Source organism: Ostrinia nubilalis, chromosome 28 (genome assembly GCF_963855985.1).
Source record: "Ostrinia nubilalis chromosome 28, ilOstNubi1.1, whole genome shotgun sequence".
Classification (NCBI taxonomy): Eukaryota; Metazoa; Arthropoda; class Insecta; order Lepidoptera; family Crambidae; genus Ostrinia; species Ostrinia nubilalis.
The window spans coordinates 6,999,872-7,018,466 of NC_087115.1; the positions used below are offsets into that span (position 1 = coordinate 6,999,872).

An 18,595-nucleotide genomic window follows, 5' to 3' on the forward strand; every position below is an offset into this window, starting at 1 on the left:
TAAACTGCTTGTTCATGATGGCTTCGTTTCTCTGCAGAATATTGTATTGGGATTCGATGACACTTGTCTGATTTTTCAGTAATAGTTGTAAGTGCTTTTCGTTTTGCGAGATTTTTTCTATGTCTTTTTCATATTGTTGCGCAAAGCGCTCATCCAGTACTCCAAATAAGGAGTTAGCTATATAGCCTATACCGTCAACCAAGCCTCTTTTTTGTCTTCTGTTAGCTTGACCCTTGAGTATGCGGTTATAGTGTTCGATTTCCGTTAACTCGTGTTCTAATTGATATATGATGCTTTTGTATTGAGTTGGCAGCATGGCAGTGTGTAGGTACTCTTCTAAGTGATTGACGTAACTCTCCACGTGATGTAATGCTGACCAGTAGGTACTCATGTTATAGTACACGATTAACTTCCATTCATCTCGAATAAGATTCATCTCATACATCTTATCGAAATAAATATTTTGGTGGTCGTCAAATGTTGATATGTTGTATGAGCACTGTGCAGGTATGAAGAAGGACATGAACAGCATCATCGCCATCGCAATAAATGAAGCTGTAGGTTTTCTCGTCGCACGCCTTTGTCGTTGGTTTGAGTGCGCGTCGGCGGTTGTGACGTCATCACATGTCGGTGTTTGAGCGTCATTTGTTGATTTTTGTATACATTCATCTTTCACGGGTAAGGTTGTTAATTTTAAAATAGGTCTCTTCATAATCCCATTTTTAGTTTTTACGGATACCACACGGACGTATCCGTCCTTGCCCGGATGTACCTCGATTACTCTGCCCATTGCCCACTTGCCAGGCGGCAGGTTTTCGTCCTTGATTAGAACGATGTCATCCACTTCAATGTTTTTTGAGGGTGTTCTCCACTTAGAACGAACTTGAAGTTGTTGTAGGTAATCAGATGACCACTTCTTCCAGAATTGTTTATTCATTGCCTGGACCATCTGCCATCTTGTGGTCAAGTTCACTTGTTCGGGATCCGTTTGTGGACGTGTTATTAGCGGTCCACCAACTAGGAAGTGTCCCGGTGAAAGATACTCATCGTCTTGGCTCTCACTCACAGCCAGAAGGGGCCGCGAGTTGAGACAGGCCTCAATCTGATGAAGAAGTGTGATGAACTCCTCGTATGTGAGCCTTTGTTCTCCCATCACTCGTCGTAGATGGTGTTTCAAACTTTTAACAGCGGCCTCCCAAAGGCCACCAGCTGAGGGATAAGCTGGCGCGTTGAAGTGCCACTGAATTTCGTAATCAGTAGCCTTGTTTAGTAGTTGTATGTCGATTGTTTGCAGTATCTCCTTGTATTCCTTTTTCAATACTTTATTCGCTCCAATAAAGTTTCTTCCTTGATCACTGTACATGTGTTTAGGTACTGATCTTCTAGCGCAAAAACGTCGAAATGCAGCCAGAAACCCAGGTGTGGAAAGATCAGACACCAACTCCAAATGAACGGCCTTTGTTGCTAAGCAGACGAAGACCGCCACGTATCCTTTATGTGTTCGCACACCACGCCCCTTGTTGGCTCTGATGTCAAAGTGACCGGTGAAGTCAACTCCAGTATGTGTGAAAGGGCGCGAGGGTGTGACACGGGGCTGTGGTAGGTCCGCCATCATCTGCGTCTTTTTCTCTTCCTTGAATCGCCGACATTTAACACATTTGCGTAGCTCTCTCTTTACAGTCCGAAGCCCACTAAGTATCCAATATTTGTCTCGTATGTAAGACAGTGTCAAGCTTGGTCCGCCGTGTAGCGTGACAGTGTGAGCCTGTTGTATAATAAGTTCGGTAAATTTGCTGTGACTTGATAATATTATCGGATGCTTTGATGATTGACTAAGTGACGAGTTGTTTAATCTCCCGCCTACCCGAAGCAATCCATCATGAGGGTCGATGTAAGGGTTAAGGCTCGCCAATTTACTGCAACTCTTGACTTTATTCTGATTCTGAAGTTGTTCAATCTCGTCCTCAAATTCCATAGATTGAACAGTCTTTATAATCAAATTGAGGGCGCATTGCATTTCCGTCGTGAATAGGTAACTTTGTCGTGGTATTTGTTTATTGCGCAACCACTGAGTGAAACGTGATAGCCAGCCGATTGTTGTTGCCATGCGTAGTGTCGAGCTGCACTCATGTAATAATTGTACAACTAAATCGTTTTTATAAGTTAAGGCCACGTTCACATTCGATTTCTTGGTTTCTAACGCAGGTGGTTGGTATGTGTTATCTTTGATACTGTTCGGATCAAATGTAACCAACCAATGGGGGCCCTGCCACCACAAAGCTTGTTCTGACAATTGTAGCGATGTCAGTCCTCTTGTAGCGCAATCTGCTGCATTATCTTCAGATCGGACGTGATGCCAAGCTGATGATGGGATGACGGTAAGTATTGTTCGAACTCTGTTGGCAACGAACAATTTCCATCTATTGATGTCTCCATGGAGCCAACCAAGTACCACCATGGAATCGGTCCATGCGTATATTATAGCTTGCTGTGGTAATGTTTCAACTACCTTTTTTATGAGCTGTGATAGTAAGAGCGCGCCGCAAAGTTCCAGTTTAGGCAGAGATAACTTATTTTTCAAAGGTGCCAATTTTGTCTTTGCAGTCACAAGCGTCGATGTGACTTCGCCCTTAGAATTTGTAGTAGTGACGTATACTGCGCAGGCGTATGCTTTTTCTGACGCGTCGCAGAAGCCATGTACTGAATATTTGTTTTTATCTCCTAGGTATCTAGGGATTTTGAAATCTTCAATGTGTTGAAGTTCACTTTTCAGTTGTATCCATTTGTTGTTAATGTCTTCAGGTAGACATTGATCCCACTCTATTGATTCTTCAGACCACGTACGTTGAAATAAAAGCTTTGCACGTATCGTTAATGGAGATAGCCATCCCAACGGGTCGAAGATCTTAGAGATCTCTGATAACAACTGTCTCTTTGTTATTGTGTTTTCACTTGTTTCTTGTTGAAATATGTTTTTGAATGAGAAGGTGTCCGAAGTAGGGTTCCAACGTAGGCCCAAGGTTTTTCTGTTCTCAGAGCTCTTGAAGTCGAGTGGCGCATCTAGTTGTTCTGCTGCCAAATCTTCAATGAGTTCGTGAGTATTACTGGACCACTTGCGAATATTCATTCCAGCTCCCTTGAGTATGTCGATAATCTCTTGTTGCAGTTGTTTAGCTTGAGATATTTCGTCACAGCCTTCAAGTAGGTCATCCATGTAGAATGACGACATCAGTGCAGCAGCAGCCAAGGGGAACTTATGCGCGTCGTCCAAGGCCAGCTGTTTTAGAGTGCGCATTGCCAGGTAAGGAGCCGCCTTTGTCCCGTAGGTAACAGTTGTAAGCTGATACTCCTTTAGTGGTTCCAACGGTGTGCTCCTCCATATAATGCGTTGTAAATGTTGATCGGGTTCACGAATATTTATTTGGCGGAACATCTTCTCGATATCAGCGGTTATAACGTATTTGTGTTGACGCCATACCAAGATGAGATGCTGTAGATCCTTTTGTAGATTAGGACCGCGCTCCATTAAATCGTTGAGACTGCGCCCGGTTGATGTTTTCGAGGATGCATTGAAGACGGTTCGAAGCTTAGTTGTAGTCGACTCAATTTTCAACACACCGTGATGAGGGAGATAGCACGATGGTTCTTCATTGTGTTTTGTAACTAGAGACATGTGACCTTGTTGTTCATACTCTCTCAAAAATTGTTTGTAACTTTCGCAGAATTCCTTGTTTCTTGACATCTTGCCCTCCATGTTGTGAAACTGAGCGATCGCCTTACTTTTGGATTGACCTAGATCTTGTTCGAATCCAGGCTTCATGGGAATCGCAACTTCATATCTTCCTGTGCTTAAGCGTCTTGTTGTAGACTTATAGACTTGCTCACAGTATTGCTCTTGTTGTGTCAATTCAGTAGCTGAGTCACTGATTCCTTCCAGCTCCCAATATTGGGATATATCTGACAAATTGTTCACTATAACGTGACAATTAAATGTTTTGACGTTGCCAGAGAGTATCCAGCCCATCCTGGTTTGTTGAGCGATAGGTGCCATGTTCGAGCCCTTGATTAGACCGCTCATTATGATGTCAGAGTATACGCTTGCGTCCAGAAGGAGGTCAATTGGTCTGGAGATGTTGTACTCCGGATCAGCCAATTGTATATGTTGTAGATGAGGCCATGACTGTTTATTGAAGGACACGTTGGGCAGATTGTTGATGACATGCTTAATGACTAATGCTTGTGTCGTAAGCTCATAGTCTTCATATATTGATTGGCAGGTGAGTGTGACGACTCCCTTGCCTTGTTTAGATCCATTCCCGATGCCAGATACCGATGCGTGATACCGTTGTCGAGGCAAGCCCAGCATCTGAGCAGCGTTTTCGGAAATGAGTGATATCTGAGAGCCTTGATCCAAGAGAGCTCTCAGGGTGACGTATGTACCATCAGCAGTTTTGACCTTGATTGATATCGTCGTGAGTAGTATCTCTTCATCATCCGTTGCTACGTGATTGACAATATGTTGTTTATTATCTTGATGTGTTGAAATTTGAAGTTTGTTCGTAATTGGAGTTGTAGGCACGGGCGATGACCTAGTTGACTCGGCCGGCCTGTTCGACAACATTCTACAAGGTTCAAATACACAGTACGACGACGAGTTTTATGCCTACGAAGAATCATACAAAGGCATTAAAAAGGCTTTGAACCTAAAACTTGCATCAACTGTGCATCTTCAACAGTCGACACCACAAATCGACATACCAACCTTTACTGGCAAATATACCCAATGGCCTACATTCTACGATATGTACGTGGAAAGTATTCATAACAACAACCTCCTTACCAACACGCAAAAGATGCAACATTTGAAAGGTAAACTGCGAGGAGATGCTGAGCGACTGATTCAACATGTTTTGCACCGACAGTGGAATGTTGTCGATTTGGAGGTGCAAAGCGTCGATTGCACTCCAACGTGTTTGAATGTTGCGTAACTCGTCTTCCAATTCCCATTTGTCACGTATCTCGTCAATTCGCAGGCTTCTTACTTGTCGGTGAAAAGCTCTGAAGTTCGTTTGTTGTAGAGATAAAAGTTCGGCGGCCTGACCCTGATCTGAAGATGTCGTCAGCGCTGTCGACGTAGACGGCATCGTGAGTCTTGGCTGTAGCTTAGGTGGTGTCGGCAATGTAACCGTTTCAGGTTGCACGAACTTAGGCAGCGTTGCTGGAGCGGGAGAAATTGATGCAGCGGTTTCACTTGCAGGAGGAAACGACGATATCTTGTTACGCACAGAATCGAAGTATGTTCTTGCTTGTCGGTATTGATCTTCCACGAAGTAAGGATCCTTATCGTTTTCATAACTCGATAACTTGTGGTCATTGCCTTGAAACTCGGCCCATAACTTGTCAAGGGTGTCGAGTCGTTCATCCAAGTACTTACGAGTCTTCCTGATAGCGGAATCCTTGTTAAAGTTGCGTTCTACCTTCTTGATCGCTTCAACAATGTCGTGTTGGCGCTGAAGTAGACTCTCCATGTTTGTGGTTGATCATGTGGTGACACTTCCGAAGATGAAGGTTTTTCACACACTGGTTTGTTTGATTGATGATACTTTCTCGCAAGTCGACGTGAAAGTTTGATGCAGTGGTCCGGGATACCTTATGTCCTAGTGAACTAAGTACGACCTTATGCGCCTTCTCAATTAAACCGGGGATTCCCTCTTCCGGGAGGCCAGTCAACCGATTCGCAGTCGTAAAAAATTCACAAGAAACACAAAGCACCTTTAGCGTAGGGCCACTGTTGTAAGGATAGAAGTCCCAAGCGTCGATGGAACCTCAATAGTTGTTTGATGATGTAGATCACAGCATCCCCCGAGCGTCGACGAGAGATGAGGATCACGTTGTTGAGTTGTTTCTCGAAGGACCAAAGAAACTGTAGCGTCTTACAGTTACAGGATGAGTGCCGACGATTTGTATGGGATAGTTAGTGTACGAAACCAAACCCAATGATAGTCGTAATAACACTGATTTATTTCACATAACACAATTATTTATAAAATGATAGAATAGCAGAAGTACGAACGTACGTGACGTATAAAAGTGTGCATAATTGCTATTTCTAAGTGACCTAGATTAGGTATGTCGTTGACATTAACATAATATGTGCGGTAACCCGTACAGTAATATAGAAAATTATTAAAAAAACTGCAAAAGTTATGTTTATCTTTTCTTTTCTTCAAATCAAATAATTTATTCACATGGGCCCTTTCCAGGGCGCTTATACACTTCCCAAATATAGCTTGCCCTACCACCACTTCGGGACAACATATGATGTGCGTGTGGACTGAGTGATCTTTTCAAAAAACTCATCCAACCACAACCAAATTTTGAGAGGATTTAGGAAAAAACTGTGAAAACTTAATGGTAAGGCATTAAATTTGTGAAACCTAAACAAAGAAAGCTAGAATTAATTAACTGGATCACTCAATCTGGACACCTGAAGAATAAGCCATAACGCGTATCCAAAAATATACTACCATTACGTTAAATGGCAATGCCAGATTTTATATGGAAGGTGGCGTCTTTTTTTTTTTTGCGCGGCCATCGACCAAACCTTGTTTTTATTTATATTTCAAAATAGTGTATTAAATCAAACATTACCGTGACCAAACTTACTATGACATGTATTACCTCTAAACTCAGTCTGAACTGAGTTTCAAGCATTAGAAGTTTGATGATTTATTTACATACTAGACTAGCTTTCCGCCCGCGTGGAATTTCGTTTGTTAAATTTTCCTGAATTTTCTTTGCTATAAACCTCACGGTAAAATATGAAATGATGAATATAAAATATGATAATAGGTCAAATATGAGTCGTTAAGGGTTTATAGTGCCGTACTGTACTGTATGTCCTTGGAGGTATTTGGCCAGTGACCAGAAGAAAATTCTTGTATAAAAACGTTAAGGCTGAGTTGCACCACCTAACTTTAATAGTAACTACAACGATAACCGGTGTGTTTTTAAAAGTTAAAGTAAGTTGGTGCAACCCAGCCAAGGTATTTACTAATCACTTATTAAGAGGTAAGGGTGTTTTAAATAAAAATCAAATGTAAAGCGAACAATATATTATTATTAATACTACAAGAAACAACTACATACATGATTATTATTCGATTATACAATATAACAGTTCTAAAATCTAATACATTTTTTATCAATGGCAATACAGCGACAAGACAAGGAAACTGGCAACATTTTTTTGTACTAAGTTTCAGAATTATTAGTTATTCAAATGGAATGATTTAAACACTAATTAAATAATTTGATTTTTGATTTAATTTTAGGTCGTTTTTCGTTTTAAACCTTAATTCGAAGCAATAAGGTAAAACATTGATGAAATCTACACATTGCAGTTATAGTTATAATACTGAATAGTATTTTTTTAACTAGCAACACTAAATTATTTTTTCTACTTTGTCTACACTTGATACGATAAGTATAGCAAGTAACACCTACTTTTAATAGAAATGACAATCAGTATAAATCATTAAACTTTCCATGAAAATTGTGCGGGTATATTCTAAAAAACAACGAATGTAAAGTTACGTAAAGTAACTGGTATTATTTATCAGAAATTAGAAATGTTCAATATGACGTAAGTTTTAAGTCAAAATAATTCAAAATTAAATATTGCTGTTTAAATAAACCTTCAAATTGCAATAGCAGCGTTAGATTTCTGTAACACATGCCATTTGACAGGTGTCAAAATAATTTCGATGACAGTAGGTGACAGATCAGTGACACGTGACGTCACCATATTGCAAATAAACCATTTTATTACTAGTAGGTATATTGTGGATTTAGATGGTTGTGACTGATTTAGTTCACAAGTTTCGTTACGTAGTTGCTTGGGAAGAGGCCGGTCATCCCTCTGAGTTCGCCTGTAACAAATAATAATAATAAATTATTAACAATGTACCTAGCATTGTCAAACAACTGCGATTTGAACACAGTATAGGCTATTTAGTCTCCAGTAAATACATAAATAAATTATGTAGGGTACATTATCAAGTAGTTGACGTACTTTCTATGAGCTGTCAAAACGTGATTCTCATATTTTCTGTGTGGCAATACTAGTATACATACAGAGTGAGTTTTGATAAAACGTTCGAATAATCTTTAGTACTACACAAGCAATGTAAACTGTTTACATTATGACGTCGCTGCTGTCATAATTGCTTTCACGAGCAATGTGTTCCGTTTTTGGGCATATTGCTGCGACACCGGCCACGCCCCCTTTTCACATCTCCCTTTAGTTTCTGTGATCTGTGATTGCATACCTTGCCACCAAGCGGGGTCCTGGCTTCGGTCGGTGACTGCTATGATGTCGTCTTTCTCGAAACTCAGCTCATCTGCGTTTTGCGCTGTATACGGGTACAGAGCGATCACCTGAAATTAATATTAAGTAACTTAGACATCGTTATTTCAGCCAAATAACGTCCACTGTTGGACAAAGTCGTCCTAAAAGCGAGGTTTATGCCTGTTTTCACCATCAATCCCTATTTTTTAAGTGACCCCTTTGAAAACAAAATTCCTGTTAAATGTTACCATAGGGGTCACTTAAAAGTTAGGGATTGATGGTGAAAACGAGCATTAGACTAGCAATAAGCGATGTTTATGCCCGTTTTCACCATCAATCCCTAATTTTTAAGTGACCCCTATTAAAACAAAATGCCTGTTACGTTACCATAGGGGTCACTTAAAAATTAGGGATTCAAATAAAATCATTTATTTGCATGGATTGAAGGTGAAAACGGGTATTACACTAGTCAAAGTGCTTTTTAAAACCTTAAAATAAATGAGTTTTAATAAAACTTCCAGAAGTTGACTTCCGCAAGCTGTCACCACTGTATAAATTTTTGCTAGTCTAATGCCCGTTTTCACCATCAATCCCTAATTTTTAAGTGACCCCTATGTAAACAAAATTCCTGTTATTTGTTACCATAGGGGTCACTTAATAATTAGGTATTGATGGTGAAAACGGGCATAAACCTCGCTTTAAAGATTTCCAGTGACCGGTAAGAAGTAAAAGTAGGTAATTTATTTGACATTTTGATTTTGCTTAAAAAATGATTATTGAGTAAATAAAAACTGAAAAGATAAATAATTCAAGACCAGTAGCCTAGAAAAGCATAGTATAGATAGATGTCCAACAATGAACCGTCCCAGCTGTGACGTAAAGAGGGCGCTACTATAAATAATGGATTTGTATTATTATTACTTTTTTATTTTTGCCGATATAATTTGATTTTTACGTTATAAATGATCTGTTAAACGCGCTTCTCCCATAGATTTTGGATGGCATACTTTGTGACTTGAAAAAACATTTATCCTAATTTCTTTACCTTATCTATTACCGTCTCCGCTGGAAGCGTGTCCATCTTGGATAGAACTGGCGTGGTTCTACCGGACGTGCGTCCTGAGGACTGAAGAATCTGCAAATAATAATGTTTGTTTAATATCTAAATATATAAAAGGAGAAACTGACTGACTTAGTGACAGATCAACGCACAGCCTAAACGGCTAAACGTAGGCACTTGAAATTTGGAAGGGACGTAGCTTAGGTACCGTAGAGGTGCACTAAGAAAGGAATTCCCTAGATTCCCACGGAAACGGGAATTATCGGGAAAATCCTTTTGTATGAAAAAATCTAAACCGCTTAAGTTAGACGCTTGAAATTTGGCATGCAGGTACCTTAGTAAACTTAAAGCTTAGTTACAACAGGATATTGCAAAATTCCCACGGGAACGGGAGTTAGCGGGAAAAAACATTTGTATGAAAAAATCTAAACCGCGTAAGATGGATGAACGGGATCCACGCGTACGAAGTCGCGGGCGGCCGCTAGTCACTTAATATAACACTAAGCCCGACGGATTAGCAAGTTGAAGTGGCAATGGGCAGGGCACATAGTACGCAGAACTGACGGCCGATGGCGCAGCAAGGTTCTGGAATGGAGGCCACGTATCGGAAAACGCAGCGTGAGACATCCACCCACAAGGTGAACCGACGACCTCATAAAGGTAGCAGGAAGGCGCTGGATGCAGGCCGCTACCAACCGGGCGATGTGGAAATCATTGGGGGAGGCCTATGTTCAGCAGTGGACGTCTTGTGGCTGAAATGATGATGATGACTCACCTTGACATAGCTAGCAAGAAATCAGCCGACTTGGAACTTCTAGGTTCTTCTGATTAATTTCGTTGCGGGTCCAATGACTTATGACAGTTTAACTTTCCCCCGGGACTTTGACCTTCAGTGGCTGGGTTGAGCAGTCAAGCTGTAGATCCTGGCTACACAGGAGTTGCAGCGGTGGGAACGAGAGGTGGGAATAGTCAATAGTCCAAGCTGTAGATCCTGGCCAGGTGGGAAGTGGGAATAGTCTCACCTTGACATAGCTAGCGGGGAACCAGCCCACTTGTCTGTTCCTCCCTTTAGCCTGGAGTTCTCCCTCCCACCAGCCGCAGTTATACTAGCAGTGACTGACATCTAATGACACGGTGACAGCAGTGTTGCCACCTCAGATTTTTTTACCCTAACGTTTGGCGAATTTACTCTGAATTAGGCTGATTTATTATTTTTTACCCCGTTTTTTGTTAATGAACCAAATCAATAAATTACTCAATTAATTTATTATAAACTAATATCTAGTTTCCAAACATTCTTGGAATGCATCCATAGTAGTCATAGAACTGTCATCTGCAGTATTTTGCTTCCTAAAATCGTGTATTTCATTGGAAAAAATTTATATTTATTTTACCCTGAAAATTACATTAAAGGCCTATTCAAACATGAGCGATATTCGCTGCCACTGTAGGTAGAGGCAGGCCTGGCTCACTCCGCGCGGTACATCCGATAATTACCTACAGCGAAGCGCCCCGCCGGCGGGTATTATATCAGTCGAGTGTCACGCGCGCGCCCGTCAGGACGCTGGCGTGCATTGTAGTATGATTATAATTCTATGATCGAAGTATTATTTAAAAATGGACATAAAGAGAAAGAAATATTGTGCGGCGTTCGGGTGTTTAAATTCGAAAAGTAATCTACCGGATTCATCTTTTTTTTTCGCTTCCCAAAGATGCTGAAAGGTATGTTGGCCATGTAGGTAATCAATAATTACCACGAGGGGCTAATGGGACTATTAGTAATTTGGGCAATACAAATTGGTAATAATCTTTAAAAAAAAAAAATTCTTAGGTTAGTATAGGAACCTAACCTACTATGACTACTGCTCAGAATGCGTTCGTTCGTTTCAGCCAAATGACGTCCACTGCTGGACAAAGGCCTCTCCCAAGGTTTACCACAATGAATGCATACTTACCTACATACATAAAATAAAAATTTAAAAATTCATAAAATTCATTTATTTTTGCAAATAGGCTTTAAAAAAGCGCTTTTACACGTCCCAATATTAACCCTACCACTGCTTCGGGACAATAAATGGGCCAGTGCTGAGAAGAAGCAGCGCAAGAAACTCAGTCACTATTGTCAGCCTCCTTTTCAAGGTTTTACAGTCTTTAAAATATACAAATTATAGTCATAAGTATTAATGCGAGCTAGGTAGTTAAACATTCCAAACATTTTTATCCTTTATATAATCATCAACTTTATAGTAGCCCTTTTTCATTAAGGTGCTTTTGATATGTGCTTTAAATTTATGAATGGGCAATTCTACAACAGTTTGTGGTAATTTATTGAAAAGTTTAATACATTTCCCCGTAAATGAATCACCAATCTTGTGCAGTCTGAAATTTGGAACGGCAAGTTTATTTTTGTTTCTTGTATTGAACTTGTGTAAATCACTCTTTCTAGTAAATTGCTCTATATTTTTGCGAACATATAAAAGGTTTTCATAAATGAACTGTGAAGCTACTGTCAGTATATTAATCTCCTTAAAGAATACGTAGGTCATTACAAATAAGTAGATTAATTATTTTTTCACTAGACAGCAACCCTAATAGCGTAAGAAGAGTTCAGAGGCACGCGATAGAAAGAGACAAAACTTGTAGGTGAATAAAATTGTAGGTACGTAGTGCTGTGCGAGCTGAATTCCACTGTATCGCCTCGTAGCAAGACTCGCATTTATTTAAATCGTCTTGCGGAGTAATCCTTCTGTACCTGTACTATTACTTATTCTGTGGTAGAGGTACATAGGTAGACGGTAGCGAATACCGCTTAGGTTTGAACAGTATTATTACCGCATACCCACTGGGTTTTCTCTGCCGCAGACGGTAGCGAATACCGCTTAGGTCTGAATAGGCCTTAAATAATTTTCTACCCTAAAAATACCCTAAATTAGGGTAATGCCAGGTGGGGACACTGTCAATGACACTCACCTTGACATAGCTAGCGGGGAACCAGCCCACTTGTCTGTTCCTCCCTTTGGCCTGGAGTTCTCCCTCCCACCAGCCGCTGTCTGCTTTCTTACGGACGATCAGGAGTTGGCCCTTAGTCAGGGATAGCTGCTCGGCGCTGGAACAAACAAACAATATGACTAATGCCCGTTTTCACCATCAAAACCTATTTTTTAAGTGACCCCTATGAAAACAAAATTCCTGTTATTTGTTACAATAGGGGTCACTTATAAATTAGGGATTGATGGTGAAAATGGGCATGAGTTTCTTGCGCTGCTTCTTCTCAGCACTGGCCCATTTATTGTCCTGAAGCAGTGGTAGGGTTAATACTGGGACGTGTAAAAGTGCTTTTTTAAAGCCTATTTACAGAAATAAATGAGTTTTATGAGTTTTTACTATTAAGGCTGGGTTGCACCATCTTACAACTTTGACAAACGTCAAAAATCTTTCAAACTCCATACAAAAAACTTCGGTTATCGTTATAGTTACGGTCAAAGTTAGGTGGTGCAACTCAACCTTATGGTGGATTCGACCAAACAATGACGCCGCAGACACTGGATTATCCTAATAACACTTTGGACACTGGATGACACCTATGACACTTTTGACACCAATGACACTGGATGACACCTATGACGCTTATGACACTGGATGACGCCTATGACACTTATGATACAGGATGACGCCAATGACACTGGATGACTCCAATGACACTTATGACACTGGATGACGCCAATGGCATTTAATGACACTGGATGACACCAATGACACTGGATAACCCTAATGACGCCTGTGACACTGGATGACATTGGATGCCGCCAATGACACCTTTGACACTGGATGACACTTTTGACACTGGATGACACCAATTACGCCTATGACACTTATGACACGGGATGACGCCAATGACACTGGATAACCCTAATAACGCCTGTGACACTGGATGACACTTTTTGATACTGGATGACACCTATGACAATGGATGATACCAATGACACTGGATAACCTTAATGACGCCTGTGACACTCTTGACACTTGGCACTGGTTGACACCAATGACACCGGATGACGTCAATAACACTGGATGATACCAGTGACACTGGCTGACACCAATGACACTTTTGACACTGGATGACACTTTTTGATACTGGATGACACCTATGACACTGGATGCCGCCAATGACACACTTGACACTGGATGACGCCAATGACACTTTTGACACTGGATAACACCAATGACACTTTTGCACTGGATGACACCAGTGACACTTAATGACACTGGATGACCCTAATGCCACTTTTGACATTGGATGACATTAAGACACTTTTGACACTGGATGACACCAATGACACTGGCCGCCACCAATGCCACTGGCCGCCACCAATGCCACTTACGACACTGGCCCCGGGCTGCGGCACGGTGTGACGTCACCACAGTACCTGGCGGCGGTGTAGGCAGCCACGGCCTGCGCCACCTCGGGCTTCCGTCTGGATGACGCCTTTGACACTGGATGACGCCAATGACACTGGATGACCCTAATGACACTGGATGACACCAATGACACTTATGTGACACTGGATGACACCAATGACACTTTTGACACTGGACGACACCAATGACGCTTTTGACACTAGATGACACTGGATGACGCCACAGACACTATAGACACTGGATGACGCCACAGACACTATAGACACTGGATGACGCCTGTGACACTTATGACACTGGATGACACCAATGACACTTTTGACACTGGATGACACCAATGACACTTATGTGACATTGGATGACATTAAGACATAATGACACTGGATGACACCAATGACACTTATGTGACATTGGATGACACCAATGACACTTTTGACACTGGATGACTCCAATGACACTGGATGACACCAATGACACTTTTGACACTAGATGACATTAAGTCACTAATGACACTGGATGACACCAATGACACTTATGTGACATTGGATGACATTAAGACACTAATGACTGGATGACGCCAATGACACTTTTGACACTGGCTGACACCAATGACACTTTTGACACTGGCTGACCCTAATGACACTAATGACACCAATGACACTGGATGACACCAATGACACTGGCTGACACCAATGACACTTTTGACACTGGCTGACCCTAATGACACTAATGACACCAATGACACTGGATGACACTTTTTGATACTGGATGACACCAATGACACTGGATGACATCAAGACACTAATGACACTGGATGACACCAATGACACTTATGTGACATTGGATGACATTAAGACACTAATGACAATGGATGACATTAAGACACTAATGACACTGGATGACATTAAGACACTAATGACACTGGCCGCCACCAATGCCACTGGCCGCCACCAATGCCACTTACGACACTGGCCCCGGGCTGCGGCACGGTGTGACGTCACCACAGTACCTGGCGGCGGTGTAGGCAGCCACGGCCTGCGCCACCTCGGGCTTCCGTCGCGCGGTGGCGGAGTCCCGGCCCGAGTCGCGGCGGGCGGCCGACGGCGGGCGCGCCGCGTCCGTGATGGACCGACGACCGACCGTACGGGAGCGACGCCAGGGACGCTGGATGACGTCAATGACACTGGGGGACGCTGGATGACGCTGACGACTATGACACTGGATGACGCCACAGACACTATAGACACTGGATGACACCAATGACACTGGCCGCCACCAATGCCACTGGCCGCCACCAATGCCACTTACGACACTGGCCCCGGGCTGCGGCACGGTGTGACGTCACCACAGTACCTGGCGGCGGTGTAGGCAGCCACGGCCTGCGCCACCTCGGGCTTCCGTCGCGCGGTGGCGGAGTCCCGGCCCGAGTCGCGGCGGGCGGCCGACGGCGGGCGCGCCGCGTCCGTGATGGACCGACGACCGACCGTACGGGAGCGACGCCAGGGACGCTGGATGACGTCAATGACACTGGGGGACGCTGGATGACGCTGACGACTATGACACTGGATGACGCCACAGACACTTGTGACACTGGATGACGCCTGTGACACTATAGACACTGGATGACGCCTGTGACACTTATGACACTGGATGGCGCCAATGACACTGAATGACACCAATGACACTTTTGACACTGGATGACACCAATGACACTTATGACACTGGATGTTCAGGGAATTTAGTCGAACAATAAAAGATTTGGATTTTAGAATATTAGGTTTATAGATTTACCAAGTTTGAATATACGAGGGTGGTCTGAAAAGTTTCCGACCTAACATAGATACAAGTTTTTTTTTCTTAAAATTTATTTTTATTTTTCTACATAGTCTCATCTACAGTAATTAGTCGGCGCCAAAACTCGGATTTATTGCGCCTAAACTGCGCCAACAGAGCATTGGAAATGTTCATTCGAACACGTCGTTGGTCTGACGTTAGCAAACGCGGCAGCCAACGCGCGGACAGCTTTCTCATGCCTAAATCTTGATTTAATATGTGACAAACACGTTCTTTGGACATTTTCATTGCCTCTGCTATCTCTCTCACTTTAATTCGGCGGTCGTCGAACACCATTTGGTGAACTTTAGCGATGTTATCGTCAGTAGTTACAGTTTTTGGACGTCCCGAACGTTCATCATCTCCCAAGCTCTTACGGCCACGTTTAAATTCGGCTGCCCAAAATTTTACTGTGGTAAATGACGGTGAAGAGTCCCCGTACACAGAATCTAACTCATCTTTGATTTGCGTAGGGGTATTCCCTTTCAAAAACAAATATTTTATGACAGCTCGATACTCGATTTTTTCCATTTTCACAAAAATACTCACATCGACTCACTCAAACGACTTTCAAATAAAAACCGCGCGTCAAAAATGGCTGAAACTTTGAAGTGTTGCTGTCAAAAGATGCACAATTACATTCCCTGACTTTAATTGATGTGTGCTGCCATCTTCACGTTGAGGTCGGAAACTTTTCAGACCACCCTCGTAAATACAATGCAATCAAGTTAATAGTTCGGGAGGCGAAAGAGGTCTGTCGTTGGAGTGCGAATTTGACAGCTCGGCGCGGGAGCGCCCACGTTACGCGCTGTGATTGGTCCATAGATCAGCAGCGACATTATGGCGTAGACATCTTGCCGGCCCTTGGAAGCTCTAACTAAATAGAGCTTTCAAAACTGGTTCTCTGATGTTGGTAGAAGGCAGAGGCGATTGAGTGCTCTCCTGATCGTTCCTTGCGAAGTGGTGACGTCAGCGACGCGAGGCACGCAGTCGGTTCCAGGATATATCTTGGCAATTCTGCCTAATCGCCAGCATAGGGGTGGGGTGCTGTCATCCTTGACGAGCACTAGATCATCTAGTTTCAAGTTAGTACAATTGGTTCGCCATTTTGAGCGTTGTTGTAGCTCAGCAACATATTCGGTGGCCCACCGCTTCCAGAAGTGTTGTCTGTGTTGTTCGAGGCGTTTGAAGCGGTCGAGGCGATTGCTGTTGTGGTCCATGAGGCTCGGCGACGGCAGCGATGTCAGCGACCTACCGATCAAAAAGTGAGCCGGGGTAAGGGACTGATAGTCATTAGGTGAGGAGCTGAGGGGACAAAGGGGGCGGCTGTTGAGGATTGCTTCAACTTGTGCAAATAGAGAACTGAGTTCCTCGAATGTCAAGTGAGTGTGTCCGAGAACTCTAGAAATGTGATGTTTAGCTGATTTGACCCCCGCCTCAGCCAGACCATTGAAATGAGGAGCGTATGCCGGAGAAAATTTAAATTAGATGCCCCGACGAGCTCCAAAGTCTAAAATAGTGTCTTTATTGGACTCTACAAAATTAAAAATTTCCTTGGCTGCGGCAACAAAATTTCTACCGTTGTCACAATATACAATTTTTGGCATACCTCTACGTGCAATGAATCTATTTAAAGTTAAAATAAATGCATCCTTACTTAGTTCACTTACTGCTTCTAAATGAACACATTTGTACCGAAAACACACAAAAATACATAAGTAACATTTTGTGATTTTGCAGCCTCTCCCCTTTCTATCTGTAATGTAAAATGGTCCAGCAAAGTCAGTGGCCACTGTGTTAAATGGATAGTCAGGCTCAACGCGTTCATTGGGTAGATTTCCCATGATATTAGACATAGTCTTGCCCGTAAAGCGTCGACATACATGACAATTACGAACTATTTTTCGTGCCAAGTTACGACCGCCTATAGGCCAATACTGGTCTCTTACAGAGGCTAACAAATGCTGGGGACCGCAGTGTAGGAGTCGGAGGTGTTCCTGTTGAAATATCATTTTTGTTAGAGGATGGTTAGCGTTTAAAACTATAGGGTGCCGTTTTTCATAGGCATAATTTGAATTGTTTATGCGACCTCCCACACGCAGGGTTCCAGTTTGATCTAAAAATGGATTGAGGGATGAGAGATGCTTTTTGGGTGAAAGAGACTTATTTAATTTGAGACGATTTATTTCGTCATGAAAGCATTCGTTTTGAGCTATAATTATGAGCATTTCCTTTGATTTAGTTAATTCATTTACTTGGAGTTCTTTAACAAATTTATTTTTAGGATTTTTGCAATTGTGAATGAATCTGAATACCCAAGCATAAACTCTTTGTAGAGTAGAGAGTTTAGAGAATCTATTAAAATCGACCACCTGTTCCACAGGTGTCACTTCCGCCGCCAGAACGGTAACGGGAACAGTAAATGTAGGCCAGGAAGATTCTGGCTGAAGAAGGAATGTAGGCCCGTGCCACCATAAAGAACAATCTTTTAGATTTTGAGGATCTATGCCTCTAGATGCCAGGTCTGCTGGATTGTCGACAGTGGGTACGTGTCGCCACATAGAGACATCGGTGAGTTCTCCTATAATAGCTACTCTGTTAGCTACAAAGGTTTTTGCTTTACCTTCGGATTTCAGCCAACCTAGGGCAATACTAGAGTCAGTCCAGTAGAAGTGCCTATCGATTTTGCACCTCAAGGCCTTTGTTACTGACGAGCTAAGCTGTGCACCTAGGAGACAAGCACACAGTTCTAATTTTGGGATAGTGATGGTCTTTATGGGAGCGACGCGCGCCTTGGCGGTAAGCAAATGAACTTGACTGTTACCTGATGTGTTGGTTGACTTTAAATAGACACAAGCGCCATACGCTTGTTCTGAAGCATCACAGAAGCAATGCAGCTCAATTGTCGATCGATCTTGCATTAGAACAAGCCTGGG

The 18,595-nt window shown here is 42.5% G+C and overlaps 1 protein-coding gene across 1 annotated transcript in view; it reads right to left on the minus strand.

Annotated features, from left to right (window-relative positions):
• Positions 1 to 7,100: 7,100 nt before the first annotated feature.
• LOC135085230 (intersectin-2) overlaps positions 7,101 to 18,595 on the minus strand; it is a 70,803-nt gene continuing 59,308 nt past the window's right edge. The window contains exons 24-27 of the mRNA XM_063979986.1: positions 12,381 to 12,516; positions 9,396 to 9,485; positions 8,331 to 8,439; positions 7,101 to 7,931 (exon numbers count right to left, since the gene is read on the minus strand). Coding sequence (XP_063836056.1) covers positions 7,870 to 7,931; positions 8,331 to 8,439; positions 9,396 to 9,485; positions 12,381 to 12,516 — 397 coding nt within the window. The 3' untranslated portion in view covers positions 7,101 to 7,869. The remainder of the gene's footprint in view (positions 7,932 to 8,330; positions 8,440 to 9,395; positions 9,486 to 12,380; positions 12,517 to 18,595) is intronic.